The 19,533-nt window shown below is 45.2% G+C and overlaps 1 protein-coding gene across 1 annotated transcript in view; it reads right to left on the reverse strand.

Annotated features, from left to right (window-relative positions):
- LOC132076525 (uncharacterized) overlaps nucleotides 1–19,533 on the reverse strand; it is a 52,194-nt gene that overhangs the window by 29,962 nt on the left and 2,699 nt on the right. Inside the window, exon 2 of the mRNA XM_059477659.1 lies at nucleotides 874–1,088. Coding sequence (XP_059333642.1) covers nucleotides 874–1,088 — 215 coding nt within the window. The remainder of the gene's footprint in view (nucleotides 1–873; nucleotides 1,089–19,533) is intronic.

Raw genomic sequence — 19,533 nt, forward strand, 5'->3', positions numbered from 1 at the left:
CCAAGCAAACCAGCCCAGTGCAGCCATGCCGATCTGCCGATCTCGTTTACAGCTGCCACAAGCCAAGCTGAGGGATAAACAGGGATCCTAAGAGAATTCTGCTACGTAGGGCTTGTGATCTCAACGCCTGCAGCTCTGGCTAAGGTATAAAATATAGTGGCTCCATTATGCCTGGAAAAGGCATACTGAGACCTAATAATTTGTAGGCACAACAGGCTTAAAAAGTTATAGGTGATAAGCTTCAGGACTATAGCTGCCTTTCTTGCCAGGGTCACCTCATCTGCACAGGCGGGAGCAAGTCAAACACTTGGAACCCGGCAATCCCTGTGGGATGGGGATACGCTGCCTCGGAACCGAGCCGATGTCCGTGCCCGCGCCGTGACGGGCGGAGGGCAGCCCCGAGCCGCCTCTGGGAGCGCCGGAGCCGCGCGGTGCCGGGAGCGGCCGCTCCGCCGGGCGCCGGTACCTGGGCAGCACGGACCGCTCGGAGCCACAGCGCTCCCGCCTGCCCTGCTCCTCTCTCCCAAGTTTTGCACGCTTAGCAAAGCGAAATAAGCCCGTTTTTAGAGGAAATCAAACCGGTTCCTTAGGGGCGATCTTTGCCCCCAGCAGGGGCTGGCGGGCCGGAGGCTGGAGCGGTGGGGACGCGCCTTACCTGCGAGGGGACAGAGGCAGCCGGAGAGCAGCGAGCGCAGCATGGGGGGGCCGGCAGCGGCGCGGGGCCCGTCCGGCGGGGCCCGGGAGCAGGGCGGGCCGGGATGAGCCTGTCCTAAGTATCGTCCGCGCGGCGCTGAGGGGAAGGAAGGGGTGGCGGGGTGCGGGTTTGGGGAGGTGTTGGCAGCCGCCGGCTGACCGGGGGGGCGGCCGACTCACCTCTCCTCCAGGGCGCTCCCAGGGTGAAGCTCCGATGCCAGCTGAACATCCCGGCGGCGGCAGCCGCCCTCAGCGGCGGGCGGGGCACGGGGGCGGGGGTGCCATCGCTGCCGACCCTGCCCGAGTGGGTGAGCGGGCCCGGGCTAGGGCATGGCGGGGCAGCGCGGCCGGCGCGGAGGCTGCGGAGCGGCGGGCGGGCGCCCGGCCAGCAGTGACTTATAAAGGGAGCAGCCCAGAGGAATGTATCTCCTGTGGCTGATAAGCCGAGATGACTGGAGGGGTTTGAACTACCTTTGCAACCCCCGGAGAAGAGAGGGAGAGAGAGGAAAAAAAAAAGGATAGCAGAGAAGAAATAGAAAAATATTTCAGTACTTGCATAATATCAATAAACAACTCCCCTCTCTAGTGGCAGGGAAGGCTGGAATGTTTAGGGTGGGGAGGTGAGAGAGTAAAAGAGTAGAGTGGGTTTGTTGGCTTTTGTTTTTTTTTTTTTTTTTTTTTTTTCTTTTCCGAGTTTTTCTTGTTCTCTATTTAAATTGCGTGTTATGTGTTCATCATGGAAAACTGCCTTGGTTATCACTGGTGCTGCAGCCTATGGGTAAGAGGGGTGAGAAGGAAGTGTCAGGACTCTGCTGGGTGCAAGCTCCCATGGGCAGATTTGCACTGTCACCATACTGGAGTGAACTCCAAGCATGCACGCCAGGCATGGAGTGTTCTGGGATGCCCTGGGCATGGTTGAGCCCACTGGAGCGTTGTCTTGGGAAACGTGTGGGAAATTACTCCTAGGCTAGGTTTAAGGAGTAAAAGTTCCCTACAACAAGCAGCCCCCAAACCTATATAGGGTCTCTGCTTGCTAAGACAGCACCAGTCCCTGTATTGCTCCCCCTTCCAGATTTCTGCTGACATGAGCACTCTCAGGATTGAAAATGTGCTGCTCCACCGGTTAAACCACCTAATTGCATGGACTTCAGCTGTCCATAGGATCAGTGGCCCCAAGGATATCACAGAGTGGTGCTACAAATGCCATGAGAAAGTGAGTGAGAGGGGAGCTGTCAGGGGAGGTCAGTCCAGTTGCCCTATTGCTTTGCAGGTACCAGCCTGCAGTCCTGTGCCTCTGCAGCACACACTTCAGGTCAAGTATCAACTAAAGCGAGTTCACTTTTTGCTGTAGCAGTCACTGGATTTTGCTGACTGAAGCCAGCCACAATTCAAAGGCAGGGTATCCAATTTGCCCATTTTCCCACCACATTGCTCTTGTATTTAATAATTAATAGCTCCCAAATTTGTGTCATCGACCAAAAGGCATCTTTTCTCCTCAGGCTGGGAGGATTTTACTGCTCTCACCTTGCTTCCCACTGCAGTGAGATAGAGTTTTGGGGGGCTGCATCTGATTCTCTTCAAACACTCCAGGCACCCACAGTGCACCCAGCACCTATTCCTCCTTTTCTGGGAAACCAAAGATTGTGGTTTGTTGTGTGGACAGAGCCAAGTTTTCCATGCTCTTTGGGCTGGTGAGAAGGAAAGCTGTAGGTTCCCTTGGGAGAGGAGGTCCCTGTTTCCAGAACAGTGCTGTGGTTAATGCTGTGTGCTTGCTGTCTGACATGCTGCCATGCTCAGCCCATGCAACCAGCTCAGGCTCCCCTTTCAGCTCCCAGCTGCAGAGGGCAGATTTAAATTATTAGAGCAGCAGAAAGCAGATACAGATGCCTTAGCATGAATGCAGTAGCACAGCCAAAGGAATTCTGAGGACAAAGAATTAGCCTCTCGCCTTCAGCTCTGCTGCCCATGCACCATTGCACTCTCCTTTCTCTCTGCCATTGAGCTCCATTGTTTTGTACACTGCTGAGCACACTCCTATACTACCTGGAGACTCTTTCTTAATTTTTTTTTAATAACTAGTTTGGAGAAGGAAAAAAGCTACAATGCTGATGTTTATAAATAGCTTCAGCCCAAAGTGTTCTGAAAAGTATGTCATTTGTTGTAAGCACAGTGTATGATGCAGTCAGAAATTGAAGTTCCTAAGGCATCTCAAGCTGGCTCTTTCTAAGCTTGGTTTACCCCCTTGTGTTCAACGAATGCTTGAGGCCAACAGAAATGACTGTGTTACCAAATATAATAAATAAAACAACCCAGTGACAGTAAGCTTTTGAACAAGAATAAAATATCCCCTGGAATGTGTACAAGACAAGTACTCTAGCTGTGGGCTAGGGAAAACATGGAATGAAAATGGCTGGCAACGAGCACAGGACTTCAATGCTCTAGGTACTCTCACAAGAGGGTGTGTTTGTGTGTATGAAACTGACAATTAAATTGGAAATGCCCTGTGTTGACACAATATATGACAATGTTCAGAGTCTAGAGGGCTCCACAAAGCTGTTGTTAGTTGTTGCATGTGATTATTTTTGCCTACACTTGGAAAGTTTTAGTAGCATAACTGTGTTTTATGTTTTTTTTTTTCAACTCAGGTTTATTTGCTATATTAGCCTCAAGATGTTTTACTTGAATAGCTTAGCACTGAATCAGAAAAAAGCATTAGCATGCTTAGGACTTTTATGCCAGTGTAAATGCATGTACCCAAAGGGAGGATTTTACCATTTTGTGCTTGTATTATGAACAGCAGTGAAGCCTTCCAAAGGGTGGACACCACCAATTCTAGCCCTCATCAGAAACAGCCCACAGGCAAGAAACAAAAGTGATGCTTGGTTTTGGTGTCCAAGTTTGAGAAAAGTGCAGAAAAGGGAAACTGATTATTAATGTGCTTTTGTCTAAACTTGTGAACACCCTTGACATGGGAAAGATCATGTTCTCTGTGTGTATCGAACCAGTTGCTGCTGCAGTACAACAGGGAAGGAAAGATGCCTCTATCTTGCAGCTTCATCTCTCATCTGGCAGTGAGAGTATTGTCAAATCTCACCATTTAATTGGGAGTCTTGAGGAAGATCGACTCCTTTTCCTTAAAGTCCAGTTTGTTAATGAGGGGAGCATGGGGTGCTGGGGCTGAGCTGCAGATTGTTGTCCTGGAGCAGAGCACAAGGATAGGAAGGAACCAGCCAGGAAAGGAAATAGACTTTGAGCAGCCTGGCCTGGGGACTGGGGCCACTGTGGCTTTTGGCACACACTAGATCTGCCCTTTCCCTGCAGCTGCCATTCCTTGTGCTGGATCTCCTTCCCGTTTAACCATGTGCTGAGAGCATGGCATGTGTTCTCCAAACATTAACTGGGCAGGAAATTCCCTCTTGAGCTGCAGAGGATGTAACAGGAAGAGAAAAAAACCTCTTAGTCAGCATCAGCTTAGATTTTGATGGATGCATCAATTTCCTCAGTCATGAGAAAACTCTCCACCCAAAGAAATCCACAAGTGTGGAAAGGTGTTGTGTCTCTGGATCCCCTTGGTGTACAGCTGCATCCTGTGTTTCTTGTCATCTTTGTAAACTCAGAACTCATGGAAAGCATCTTCAGAGCAGAGGGTGCTTCTCTACTGTGGAGAAGTCAGGCACGAGTTCACAGGGAGCTGCTTGCCCTAAGGAGGGTGGGAGAGGGGTTTGGGCAAGGTCTGTTTGTACTACAATTCCTGAGTTAGGTACCTGGAAAGCAAGAGAGATATATTTAGTGGTGATTCCTAAAACTATTGTGTTGTTTGGACCATTGTGTTGTTGCTTCATGTCCCAGTTACTACTGTGCAATCCCAGATCTTTCATAAAAATTACTTCTACGGTGTCCACTGAGATGCTCTGCAGTTGCAAAGGAGGATGCCTGTCAAATGTGAGCCTTGTTTCAAAAAACTCCCCAGAAGACAGAATATACAGTAGCAGGACAGATCCCTGAGCAGGTGCAGCTCTGCACAAGTGAGCTGTCCTGGCTGGGAGAGGTGTTCCTCTGCTGTTTGGCTTTAGGCATGTCCCACATGCAAATAATTTCATCTCCTTCTGCCGCAGCTTGTCTGGGAGAACAGGATTTTTGTAAGTAGTTTCAGAGCCCATCTTGTTTAAGTTGTGCAGCCCCCAAAGCACAGGATTTCTCATGCATGTTAAAGGTCTTTCCACCTGGCGTGAAGTATTCATGGTGTCGAAAACCACATTCCAGTATCATTGTCACTGTGGTTTTCACACTGAAGCACACAATGAAATAACTGTCAACCTTTCATCATACATACATATTAGACCTTGTTTTCCATCCCATTCCCTGATTCCTTAGTTAAAGGCTGGATCTGGACAGATTGCTTGATTACCTCCTGATTTGTTTTGTACACATGCAGCATGGCACAAAAGGACTCTGCAATGAAATCACTTTCTTGACTTAAATAGGTTTTGTTTCACTCTGGTACAAGCAAGGTTTTGGGATGTAGCATGCAGAGGGACATTGGATATCTGTGTGACAGTGTGGGAAAAGGGGTGGATTTAATGACATGTTATGGGGGTACTCCCCAGCAGCTGAGAAAGGACAGGGAGGATATGTTCTGTTCTATCCATCAGGGTTGGCTTGGACCTGTGCCCGATAGCTGACTGTATGGGGATTTTTTCTCTTTTAGAAGAGATATTTTAGCTACCTTTGCCCAATCTGCCATGCCAGCAGTGCAGTATTAATGTCATTCAAGTGAGGCAGTACCTTCTGCATGAGGGTCTCAGTGCCAGCCTGGGGGTGTTGTGGGGCTGTTGCCCTGCTGAGCCTGGTGCCAGGCAGGGTGTGGGCAGGCGTGGCTCGGGGGAACCCGTGCTGCCTCAGCCAGCAGCCTCTCACAGGAGGGACAGGTCAAGGGGGAAAAAAAGAGGTGTGGGTTCAAAGAGGAATTGCATGATAATTGCATTCCTGAAAACAGAAGTTTCCAAAGGACTCCAGCTTCCTGTGAAATGGTTCTCTTGCTAACTTGGCAGTGGTCTGCATGAGTACAGCTTGTCCAGGTGAAGGTTTGGAGTCACATAAGAGGAAGTTGTTTCACTGCAGTGCACTTATAGTGCAAAAAATAGCTTCTTGGTGTAGTGAGCGGCTCTTGACTCTGTTAGAGGTAATGTGTTAACTCCTGCAGATCTTGTGTCTTGCTCCAGACATTTGGCATTGTCTAAATATATTTCAGTTTTTGCTCTTCCTTCACTTAATGAACACTTATTAACACTTAATACTCAAAATGTGCAAACCCTGCCTATACAAGAAAAAACCCTCTGCATCTTCTCTGTCTTTCTTAAGGATGCTGCTGCCCCAGGCAATTCCCCAAACACGTGAGCAGGAGAAAAATTGCCACCTAGCTCAGCACCAGTTCTGCTTGTTGGTGTGACCACCAGCCTTTAAGAGCAGAGAAAGTTTAAATGCCTGGTGTGTTTGGATCCTGGAGTAGGTATGTGGTCCCCATTCCATCCTGCTGTAAAAGGACCCCGGTGAGCCACGTGGGAAGCAGCTGCTCAGAACTCTGCCCTGGGAAGTCAGGGTCAGTGGCTTGCCAGGCACATTACTTCCTCTTGTGCACAATGGAAACACCTTTGTGTTCATTGAGTTGGGCTGAAGGGCTGGCTTAAAGGATGTTAAAACAAGTGCTTAAACTCAGTCACTGCTTTCTAGGCCTCCCGTGCCAGGACAGTTCCCCTCACTTTCCTGTCACTACCTGCCCTCGGGGTCCACACTTTTCTCAGCCAAGGGACAAACTGGCATACCTCATCAACACCTCCTGAAGGCAGGCTGAGCTGCATTGTACTGCGCTGTGCCGGCTGCTTTCTGGGTTATGGCACAACCCAAACCCTCTGTTTTCCTTCTGTGATGCTTCAGGATGGATGGTGGCCGTGCAGGCACAGAGGGGGTCTCTCCACCAGTGGATTTAGGTCAGGTGTCTAAGACTGTATGCACCAGGTCTCAGCCAAGAGAGGACTGTGCCTGGTTTGGGATGGGATGGGCAGGGATGGGCAGCAGAGCAGTGGTGAGCTCTTGGGGCCATACACTGGCGAGGCAGTCAAGTGTGAGTGGAGAAAGACAGAGGAGTGATGCTGCAGAACTGGTAAGTAGCAGGAAAAGTAGTAGAGGTGCTTGAGGTCTGGTGGCAACAAGGAAGAAAGGAACAAAGCAAGCAAGCTGAGCTGGGTATGAGGGGGAGATGCCTTACTCTTCTGCTGGGACCTTGGTGTCCTGGGGATGCCAGGGGTTGCTTCTGTGGTCCTGACAAAGGACAAGTCATGATCAGGGTCACTCTGGAAGGGCAGGATACTTTCATGTTCTGCTTTGTTATGAGGAGACTTATAAAACTAGATGGTAATCCAAGGGACCGTGACAAAAAAGATAAAAGATGTGAAGGAAGGATCGAGGAGATTTCCATAATGAAATTGTGTGAAAAGGTGATAAGGAACTCAAAAGAGTGCTGCTGTTGACCTGGGCCTGCCTTTTCACTCTCTGAGGTGTTAGCAGGCCTGCAAAGCTCCAGCCAGGCCTGGGCTTGACCTGGTTTATTATGAATCTGCCCAATGCAGAAAAATGGGTACCCTCCGCCCTCGCTTGATCTTTTGCTGGGAAGAAGCCAGGCTGGGCGGGGTCTGCCAGGCATGTGCCAACACTGTATCCTGACCCAGAGACAGGGTCCAGAGAATCCCTCAGCCTCCTTGCTTCTTTGCTTTTAATGCCTGGAGAATCCCAGTGGCTGTGAAAGTGCTGCTTAAACCTTCCAATTAATAGGGCTGAGGGTTTGGCAATGGCTGCTTCATTTACCTTGTTGCAAATGCTGCATCACTGTAAACATTGCAGTTGCTTTAATTTGGAAATGCTCACTCTCATTTTAAGACAATCTGTTTCAGTGGAGTAGAACAGAAGAGTTAGATGTGACTTGCTAACACATCACCAGAGTTTAAGAAGTACAAATAGCACTTAATGAGATCCTGGACAATTTGCACTGCTTTCCCCTGAATATATGTGCACTCACCAGTAGAACTAAATAATTTTCCCGTATAACAATTTAATTAGAACTGATTAAAGTAAACATGTTTGAATATGATAGTAATACTGCATTATAAATGTAATTTTGATGCAATAATGGCTTCTTTGCTTGAACAGGATAACTATCCACCTGAAACACAGGGGGGAAATTTTAGTTAATAATAAAACCCCCACCAATTTCAATAGAGCTATATTTCACCTTAATTGCAACCATAATTGCACTTTCACAGTTTGATTACAAAATTTACTGTTTCTTGCTTGGAGGGGGTATACATTGTTGTACACCTTCAAAAAGAAATGGGAACAGAGGATTGTTGATATGCACTATGTGAGCCTGGATTTCCCCCATTCAGTGAAATGATGGAGTTCACTTGTTCCAGGATTCAACAGAAGCACTAAGAGTTGCCACATGGGATCACACTAAAAAAAGATAACTGTAATCTTGGCCTTGAGCAGTGTTTGTCTGTTCCTGTGGATCTGACTGTTCCAGTACTGGGGAGGAGTAACTGAAGAAAGGAGGCTGATGTTAGCAAATTTAAATATACTAGGAGACCTGACCTCCATGGGTAAAGTATACAGGGGCTTCCCAGACTGAAAAATGTTGAAAACAACTGTCCTTGATGAGCAGATAGGTTCAGTAGTCAAGGACCTGTCTGGATGACCTCAGGACATACTTTAAAAATAGCATGTGTTTCTGAAAACCTGTTATTTAAAAAATCTCTTGCTGAAGCCAAATCAATGCTCTTTCATTTGTGTACAATTCTGATATCCAGTTCTGGGGTGTGTATTTCCTGTGGACATCCCAGAGGATATCTGTGGCTCTGCTGTTTGTGAGCTGAGGTTGGTAATGTGACTGTGGATCTTGCCTCACAGTCTGTGTACGACTGTGTGCAGCACCAGGTGACTGCTGCTGTGTCCCCCCGCATCTGGCACCTCTTCATGTGACAGGATGGGCACAGGAGCTCAGATATGGCACCAGCACTGAGGTGCTCTCCCTCCTCAGCACGTTGATTCAGTTGTCTTTGCTTTTCATCTCCCTAGTTGAGAAAAGGGAAAAAAACCCTTTTTCCCTTTTGCAAAGCTGCCCGAACATTAAAGTTGCGAGTCTGTATTAAACTGTTCCTATGAGCAGTAAGTGACCATAGCTTCCCAGCAAATTTGGCCTGAAGAGACCTTTCTTCCCTTCTAAACCAACCCCACAGCAGGGCTGTTCTATGTCTAGATGGGAAATGCCACTGATATATTGATATATTCATATTCCCTCTGTGCAGATCTCATCTAAGGCCACTGTAAAAAATTAAATACTACCAAGGACTTTCAGAGGTTGGAACCTTTGCGATTTTTATCTTAGCAGTGCTATTTGTGCTTTTATCTATAAAATTCTACTTCTGTTTGTATGCTTCTTTAGTGTAGGATGACTGGAGACAGTCTGCTGTTTTACTGCAGACTTCCCTGCACTTACTAATTTAGGACTGTTGCTCAGACTGAAATTTCCAGGTTGGCTCATGATGAATCCACAGTCTATATACAGCACTTGGGAGATATTTCCGTATCCTGAAATAACAGGAGGTTTGTGACAGATCATTTCATGACTTTGCGGTGTTCCGTGACTCAGGGGATGGAGGACAGATGTCACCAAACTGTTGTACAGCAGAACAGCCACTGCACAACTATTCTTTTTGAAAGTCAATACAATTGAACTGACACGCAAGTTTCCATGCCAAGTAAAAATAATGGACATATGTATTTTTTGTGGTTTTGTATAAAGAGAGCTTTTGTTGGTGCCTTCTCCAGAGCTCTTGGTAGTGCTCTTAAAAAAACCCAAAAATAAACAAAACCAAACAAAACAAAAAGCCACCAAAAAACCCTGACCTCCAGATGACCCACGTTTGAAACTTTTTAAATTAAAGTCTGGTAGCACAATTTGCTTGCTCCCAAGACAATTTCAATGTAAAGCAACAGGCAAAGACACAACAAAGTATTGTCCCAAGTTTGCAAACTGAATCAGTCAAGTTACAGTCCATCAAAATCAGCACGGACCAGCTTTACCCTTGCCCTGATAACCTGCATTGTGCAGGCTGAGGGGGCATCAGGAAGCCAGGGAAGGGCTACTAAGAGCTGCAAAAGGCTGCAGAGCAGATTTCAGGTAATCTTGGCTGCCAGGGAGACACCAAGCTAGAGTCTGACTTTTCAGCAAAGGCTCCACATCTAACTGTTTCAGGGATATTTAAAGTAATATTTTCAAAGCACACCATGACAAAGAGCCCTCTTGGAAGAGCTGGCTTCTCATTTTACTGCCCAAAAATGCAGGCTAAGCTGTTCTGAAGACCTAGTTCTGTTTGTTGCTGCTGAACTGTTTTAAAAGCCAAACACTTTTTTCATATAAACACCAAACTGCCTGATGTCCAGTCAGGTTTGCAAGATTAGATAAGAGTGCTTCAGTGAGGGAAAAATGGAGGAGATTTTATGGAAACTGAGTTATTGTAAATAGATAGCATCAAGAAAAAAGGAGGTATGTGTGGTGCTGTCGAGAGCAGAGGTGGATAGGGAGTGAATACATATATTTAGAGCTGTGGCAGAAGAAAATGAGTGGGAGGTGAGGGTTCCCCCACCCCTCTCACTGCAGTGGCCAGGAGCCCCATGGCACAGGTCTGAGCAAGGGGATCTGGAAGCCGGTGGATGGCAGCAGCACAGGCTCAGAGTTTCAGAGGCAAGCTCAGAGGGCAGTGAGAGGAATGGAGGGAATGTGATAAGGCTGGGGGAGGATTCAGTAAAGGAATGAGCAGGGAATAGGAGGGGGTGTGGGAAGCCAGGAGTCCGCCTTTCCACTGTCTTGCTGTTTCCCCATGCTGAAGGCAGGTTTGGGACCTTCAGCTGAAACAACAGGGAACTGCTGTACTGAGGGATGACCCTGTTACTCTTATGAATGAAGCAGATACCCTGACTAGTGTCCTTTCACGCATCCCAGATGGCAGGAATGGGGGACACTGTGCTGCCAGCAGTCACTCATCCTGGCCACGAGGAACCTCAGAAATAGCAAGGTTTTGTTGTCATTATCCTTGTATTTGTAGGTGACTTGTCCCAAGCAAAGACAAAAGACAGTGGAAATCCCTAAGCTGCTGTGGATATTCCTGTGAAGACAGAACAGATCTGCAGGATCATACTGCAGAGGGTTTTTTTAAATGGAGACCTCTTGGTTTTTGAAAAGATGGAACAGTGTAATTCCACAACACAGAAAGAAGCTCAGAGGATCACAAGTGGTTATGCTGGGAAGCTGCTGAGCTGTGCTGGGTGGCCAGGGTGTTCCTGAGTGCTGAGGGCAGAGCAGCCACAGCAGTGCACCCTCACTCCACATCAGATTTGGTGTAACGTTCCTGGCTCCAGCACTAACCCAAGTGTCTGCACATTCTTATCAGCAAGACTTGCAGGTAGCATTACATGTTTTTCCACTTGGAATACAAATATTCCTTAACTCTGAACATCCCTGGCCTTTCTCTTCATATACTAGTCTCTGTGAGTGGACAATAGATTGATATAATTATATTAAACCTTTCTGGCTATATAAATTCTTGCCTGCAATGACTCACAACCAGCAGAATTCAGAAAAAGGCAATGAGAGAAAATCCAGCATGGCACATATGCACATGAGTTTGTAGATCACTTGCTATCCTAACACATGAGAGCTAATGACCTGGAAATTTTGATATATGAACTTAACCCAAGCCCTATACCTGAACAACTGAACATTTTCAGAGATTTAATATATATTTGGATTGTGTAGCTCATTAATACTTTGAGAAAGCTCTAGGAGAAAGAGAGGTAATCTTTAAAGCCATGGGTGGAGAAAGAGACAGACAAAATCAGACAAGGTAGACAGTTCAAGTTAGTAGCTGACTGTGGTTTTTTTAGGATATTCTTTCTCAGAGATATAAACTGTTATGGTTAATTGATCAGCATTAACTGCTGATTTGTTGCAAGTCATTATACTTGTAGCTGAAAACTCTAGAAGGATGGTGCTGACCTCCCTAGAGTAGATCAGACTTCTCTGCTGGCACAGAAAATATTATGTGGAAAGAATTGTGGTTAGCAAAAGATTTGGCAATGTCAGCAGTACCCAGAGGGAGGAGGAGGTGGAGCTCTCCATGAGTAATATGAGGTTTGGTACCAGCAGGTTTAAGTATCTCAGATAAAATTTGTGATTTCATCCTGGTATTTTGGTGAAGACCTGGGCACTCTGCTTTTTTTCTCACAAAAAGAAAAGAATACTCTTCCTTCCTCTGTACCAAGGTGCTGGCCTCCTGCAAGGGAGAGCTTCACCTCCCTGTTCTCTGTGCATCCCACAAGCCAGCCAGCAGACCAGCCTCCTGGTTCTTACAGTGGTGCTTCCCAGACATCTCTTCCTGTGTTGAGTAGGCACATCTTGGGCAACGTCTACCTTTTCAAAACTACCATTTTCCTCAGAACAGATGCTGATTCCCACCACTTACAAACTAGCCATGCTCTCTGCCACAAAACCCCACTAACAGGGGTTTAAGTCAATGTCAGGTGAGTCCTGAAATGTCACACCTGTCTGAGAAACAGGCAGCTGAATTCTGTTTGTGCTGCAGCAAAGGGCCATAGAGATGGATCTCAGTGACACATTTTGATTCAGTCAGACAGTGTGCTGCTGAAAAATATACGTGATTGGTGTGCTGTCAGTTTTGAGTTGGAGGAGAAAATGGCAAGGATCCTGAATAAATTAGCATTATACCACACTTGGCAGACACTAACTCTTCCACAAAGTATCTGTTGCTAGAGGATATGAAAATATACCTGTTGATTTGGATGGGTGAGGTGCAGAGATAGTGCCAAGAAGCAGGAGTTATACCAAGACAGTGCAGAAACCAGCATCATGTTCTTGGGTGAAAAATCATTTAAAAGCAAGTAGTAATGTCCATGACTTACAGGCCCCTTTTCACCTGGGCACTGAAGTCAGCTGGTATTGAAGAGAAAACAGTTGGCCTGTTCTAGGCAGGAAAATGCAACTGTGATGCTCAATGTCTGAGAGCTCTGGGGAAAAACTATCCCAGCATATGGAAATGACAATATTTTTCTACTGCTGTTTCACCAGTAGATCTCAATGTGTTTTGAAGCAGTTTTGAAGAAGTCTTCAAGGTTATTTCCACTTTTCTGTGGGGAATACAAAGTTCAGGTACCTGAGGCAAAGGGGAGGGAGAGTAGGCAGGCATTGTAGTAAACCTGCATAAATTGTTGCCTTCTTTAGGAACATGATAATGAAAGCAAACATAGAGAGAGCCTATGCCTGGCATGAGATCTCAATAAACTACAACCAAAGTACCTGCAATTTATTGCCTTGATTATGAGACAGTCATTTGAGTGTAAGAGTGAGTCTTGTACAAGAATGGGGTTTTTTTTTCCTGTTTACTTCTTTCTACCATATGAAAACTAGGGTTTCCAATAAAAAAAACAAAACAAAACAAAACAAAAACAAACAAAAACAAACAAAAAAGAAAACCAAAAAAAAACACCCACAAAAACAACCCAAGGTACCAGTATAGCTACCAATGGCAATAATTCCCTGGGCTCTCAGGTTAGTCTTCACCTTTTTGGAACCTTTACCCCAGTCAATCATATGGGTGTCATCAGTGTTCATATTCACATTCTCATGAGTTTCAGGGGAATGAGTGTCACTTCAGCTTTTTTCCCCCACAAATCTTTGGTTTTCTCACCACTACTCTAACAAACACTGAAATTAGATCATTAAATCTAAATTGATGTGTTCAATATTACTGTAATACAAGTAAAGACAATTTCAACACAGCATTAAAAATGTCACTTTCACTGCAGCATTGCACAGGAACTGACATGACTTCTTATTTTGTTTGCCCATGAAAGGGAACTGTCCTTTTCTTTGTTAAAATATTTTTTCATTGGATGGAAATAATTACAAGTGGAACAAAACAAAATATTTTGATTAAATACAGGGCTGGTCTTGTTTTTTCCAGTAAATGTTTCATGTTTTCAATTCTTTTCCCCCTCTCCCAGGGATAATATAATGGACAGTTAGAGATCACCTTTCATCTCAGAAGATCCTAGATTCCACAGGGATCCCTTCCTTTGCCACTGGAATTTTAGTACCCATGAAGCAAACCACCAGTAAGTAATTTATTCCCATGGGGTACCACAGTGAAGGTGAGTCATCTGCTGCAGAGCAGGGGAGTTTTCAGGAGACAAGACTCCAGTTCATCATTTGTGCCAAAACCAAGGGTTAACACTGAAGTGTCAGATCTGGCTAGCCCATGGCAGAGGAATGAAAACCAGCAGCTGTCTGAATTCCAGGGATGGTGCTGGGAATAGCTGTGATGAAACAAAGTTCCACCAACTTTGATCTTGGATCTCCTGCACAGGATTAAAGGAATGACTGAGTTTGGGCCTGAGGCACACACATTTGGAGAAGCAGCAGGGGGAATTTGCTAACTTTTCATGGGAGTTTACTAAGCATATGAGGGTAAAGCAAAGATAATTCTCTTTTATGATCGTGATCCATTTCTTTAAACTGTGCTTAGAAGCCCCAGTGAGATCACAGGAAGGACATCAGCAAACTTGCAGTGCTCTCTGCATGGTGCTGTGTTGTTTGGGTTGAAGAGGTGATGTTTTGTCCTGGATAAACCTTGTAAATAAGAGTGGAGCAAGGCAAGATTTGTTAGTGCAAATCCAAGTATTTTCCTCATTTGTCACTTTTTCTGAAGTTTGATGAGATTGTTTCACATACCTGCCATTTCCCTGGGATATGAGCAGCTGCCAGAAACCCCTCTGGCTGCTGCCAGTTTGGTTTAGGACATCTTTGCAGGAGTGGCTCCAAGACAAGAGAGTGCAGTCCATCCAGATACAGCATTCGATCTCTACTATTGTCAGGGCAAGGAATCATATTTCCCTCACCCCTGCCCTCCCGGTAAAAAAGGCAAATGTTTCATGAAGGTACCATAATAAGTCTGCTAGAGTTGTCTTCACAGCCTCTTTCTCCTCCCCATACTGGAATGTGCCTAAGCTCCTTCTGATCTGTTTATTCCTTTTTTCTAGCAGCCCTTGGGGAAGGTACCTAATACCTTTTTGTAAACATTATTTATGGACTCAGAACGCCAGAAACATGTCTCTACAAATAGTCTGCACAACATGTCCTGAACCCTCCTACTGGCACCTACTTATGTCAGTCCCCAGTGCTGATATTTCTTTGTCTTTTTGCTGTAAGCCAGATTTACTGATGTGGGGTTGTTTCCACATAAGCACTACTATAGTGGCTGATAAGCTGCACTCATACGACTTGCCCAGCAGTGTCCCAGTTGTTCATGGTTATTCCTGCTTAGGTCCTAGGGTGAATGTTTAGTGTTTCTGGAAGAAATAGAGGTCAGGTGCTAGCCCTGCAGTGTCTGTGTTACATTGCACAGCACCCTAGGATGCACAGAGGGTGAGCTCCCTTGATCTACAGTGCACCACCTCTTACCCAGCACCAGCAATGTCTGTATTATTTAGATGTATGTGGGTGTTCTCCCCATGTACCCAGCATTAAGGTTAAAGAACAGGTTTGTACCAGAGAACCAGCTGTATGTACACTTTTCATCAAAACCACTTAAAACCTTTGCTTTGGAGGAAAATCACTGGCTTTGTTAGTATTTCTGCCCATTCAGGATCAAAACTACAGCATAAAATCTTCTGAAAGAAGCCTAGTGGGTTTTGCCTCTTCTCTTACCTAAAAGAAAGAGGAAAAGGCTGCTCTTTCACACTTTAATAGCATTTCCCATTCTCTGTGAATCTGGAATTCTTTATAAATGACGTAGATCTTGGTCTCAATATAACACTACTAAAGGAAATACCTCACTTCCAGTCAAGAGTTTAAGTTTAAAATGGAAAACAGTGTGTTTAACTGAGACCATAGGGCAGGAACTGATCTGAGCAAGAATTTTGTCTGGGTACAAACATTAAAGACTCTATTATTCAGTGAATGCTACGTGACTCTTAATGACTGTAGTTGCATAAAAACTTCAGTTTTACATTTTAATCCAAGTGCAGTATCTCACCAGCATAGGTCTTGTAGTTTATCCTGTATTGTTTCCATATCTGGTTTGTACTGTAATAATTTCTGTGACTTGGGGGTTAAAAAAGCAGAGCATCACTAGGTTACCACTTTCAAAGGCTTGTCTTCTGCTCATCCCTTATGTTGAGTCATTCATTCTTGGACTGTACATCCTGAGTGGATCACAGCAGAAGCTCTCATCAACAGCAGACTCTAGAGGTGCAAAAAATTTCTGGTGAAATCCTGAAAATTTGACAGAAATTTGGTGAGGAAAGAGTATACGGTGATGGGGCAAAATCAGCAGTGGGTTCACTGAGGCTGGGGTTCCATTCACTTACCCTTAACAGGCCATCTCAGTCCCTCTCCAAGGCTTCACCTACAGCTACTCCTGAAACACTGAATTTCTTGGTTTGCGTTTAAGGTAGGTTCTGTTTCCTAGACCAGTGTTTTCTGAATGCTGGTAGAAAGGATGTGACTTGCTGACTTCTGACAAGATGCCAAAGCATGCAGAGGAGACTCTACTGTAAGCAATCTCTTGGATTAAAAGTAAAAAGGGATATGAGGAGGAGAAACAAAATACTTAAAGATGCTGACTTGCTATCTACAGTCATCCTCCCTTGCTGGTGATTAATCATCTCCTCCTTTGAGCCCAATGGACCAGATACACACATTCCTCATTTGCTCTGTTGATGGAAAAATTTGATTTTTGGCATGCCTTTTGTAAGATCCAAAATACCTTTGTGCTGTGGTGAGTGTGAGGGAAGGGAGTTTCACTTCTCAGCAGATATGCTAAAAGCATGTATTAAGAGCTGGGCTCTCCACCCCACCAAGGTTGCAAGGAGCCATTTGTGGCTGCCTGATCCCACATCTCTGATACACACTAGACTTACCAGGCTGGAGACTCTGTGTCTGTGTATGCTGTCGCCTGTTGCTGAAGATCAACATACTTTTGCATAGTGGAAGCTGCTTATGAGTCAGCAAAAACTAAGCATGGAGGAATCAGAAGGTATTTTAAGTGAGATAGTAACTTTACTGTCTGTGTGCTCTGAACTAAGTCAATTTTAGGTCCTACATTTCAAAACACAAATAAATCACATTTGTTAGTACAGTTGCAGCCAGCCCTGTACTAAGTAGAGTCCTCTGGAGACAATCCCTGGGAAAGAAAAATTCTTAATGGCACTGACAGACACTTCGCCACCATGGCTGTGGTTCTAGAAACCTTTGAGAAGGAAATGTGAATGTGAATCTGGCCCTCCTGTTTGCTAGGGGTAAACCATGGGTTTGCTAATTGTGCAGCATTTGCTGATATTTGTAACTACCATGAAAACTGAAAAACATTAGCTGGTGATAAATACTGTAGCTAGCCCAGTTCTGAAGGAGTTACCAAAGCAAGACTGATTGTCTCATGCAAATCAGCTGTCATCAGATCCAGCTGGATCCCTGCAATCAAAACCCACAAAAGGAGCTGATTTATTACCCACGGACAGTTTTGTGAACATTGTGGCGCTCTGATCGCTCTCATGTCATCAGCACTGTGTTTGCCTGTGCATATATTGTATCTCCCCACTCTGTGCTCTCAACCTGTAGTAAGATTTCAACATGCATGTTTGGTATACATTGAGCTCACAGATGTTTGTGCTCTTCCTTTGCCTGCCAGCAAAAATTTCGCAAGAGGTAGGTTTTTTTTTCAGCGTGACTTAGAGGTCCTTGTCTCATGTGACACTCAAAAATGTAATCATTCCTGGTTAGAGCTGACTCTGTGGGGAGAAGCAGGGAGTTGGCATGTTCAAACCACGGTGAGGACTCCCTGAGCTCACACCTCTGTGGGTTGCTGTGCAGCACATGCAAGGCTGCATCCTGTGATCAGCTTTTCCAGATCTCTTGCTTTGTGAATTCCCAACATCCATTGGCTCCAGGCTTCACTGGCAAATTTGCAACAGTAATGGGCGAGTAGCAAACTAAAGCACAGAAGAATTTCTGACCTCTTCCTCTCTGCCTGAGCTGTAACATTTTAATTTCTTGCAGCCACAAGCAAAGAGGTGGTGTATGTACCAGGCAGGAGCTTTGTGCAACATAGTTAGGGCTTGGTTCCACCTTACCTTCCTGGGATGCCTTGAAATGAAGTTGTAAGCTCTGGTTCTAGTATGCATACATGTCAAGGGAGAGCAGAATGCAATTTTGAAGCAGAAGGTATTAGGGCTCATTGTGCATGAATTTGGTGCCTGCAGGGATGCACAGCCACAAACCATTGCAAAGAGTCAAACAATTATGAGCAGAGAAGCTAGAAGGGGATTTTGGGACAGTTACCCAAATGTAAGCCAGGGAACACATTGCTGACAGAAATTATGCTTGAAAGATTTGGACTAGGTGATGAGCTGGATAAAACTATCATTTCTCAGCAATGTTGTACTGCTAGTTACAAGCAGAAACGCTGAAACATGCAGACCTGGTCATGGTGAGAAAACACAAGCCATCTTTCATGTAATATATGAATAAAAGTTGTATATTCAAAGACCAGTTTAAGAGCTCGCTGAAACTGTTAGACTTATATGGTAATAATTTTGTCAATTTTGGAGGATCTTTTAAGGAAGGATCCTGCCCCTAAAGAGAACTGATCACCTGCTGAAGTGTAACATCCCACTATCAGTCCTTTTCCCTGACAACCCTAATCCTGCTCCATCTGGTCTGGGCTGCATGCTGCAGCAGGAGCTAGAAACCTGAGAGCTGTATGCTGGAAATCTTTGGGATGTTGATGAACAGAACAGTGGGTGGTATTATTTAGATGTCCTTGTAAACAAACAAATATGGCTGATCAAAGCTGGACGGCCACAGAAGTTTCTGCCTCCCTCTGCAGACTCCACCCTTTGCCTGGCAGTGTGGGGATATCAGGTTTCTCAAAAGGCCAGGTTGGAAATGAGTGTCTCAGGAGTTGCTTCACATGTGATTCAGCTCCTGGTGACAGGGACATAGCAAATCTGGAGGAAGGCTGCCCCACCACGGTGTGATATTCATGTCATTTGGTGGGATGCTTAAGTGCAGCTGTCAGCAAATGCCCATCCTGCAGCTCTGCCTGCCATCTCATAGAACTGGATTGCCTATTAACACAGAGGGGCTGGCACACAAACACACTCCGCTGATCAGCACATCTCACCGTGAGTATTTCAGGTGCACAAGCTGCAAAATCAAACTTGCAGACAGCAGCAGTTTCTTGGAGACTGTGCAGCCATCTAGTGTTATTGTATATACAGCAGGCTGGTTACTTGCCAATACCCCAGACACTTCCCTACTTTTTTCCTACACATCTCCCAGCTTAAGGCATAACTTTTAGTTACAGGAATTTCAGTTTTGCCAATCCACTGGACTTGATCCCTGAAATTTCTGACCACCTGAAGATTGTTCTTGTGGATGGAGAATGGAATCCTGCTGTAGTACTTCTTTTACTCATAACAACGTTTGTTACTATAAAGAAGAGTAATCAGTCTCCTTGTCTTCTACTACTGTGTTTTAGCAACCTTTAATTCTTAAGGAAAAAAAATAACAATGGAAAAAGAAAAAAAAACATTTAAAATTTAACATCAGTGAGCAAATGCCAGGGATCTACTGCTACCTGCTGGAGTGTTTTTGAGACTTCCTCATTTCATCTGGAGTAGGAAAGCTTTGTACATATATCATGAGGGAATAAG

The sequence above is a fragment of the Ammospiza nelsoni genome, chromosome 8 (genome assembly GCF_027579445.1).
Source record: "Ammospiza nelsoni isolate bAmmNel1 chromosome 8, bAmmNel1.pri, whole genome shotgun sequence".
NCBI classification, from domain to species: domain Eukaryota; kingdom Metazoa; phylum Chordata; class Aves; order Passeriformes; family Passerellidae; genus Ammospiza; species Ammospiza nelsoni.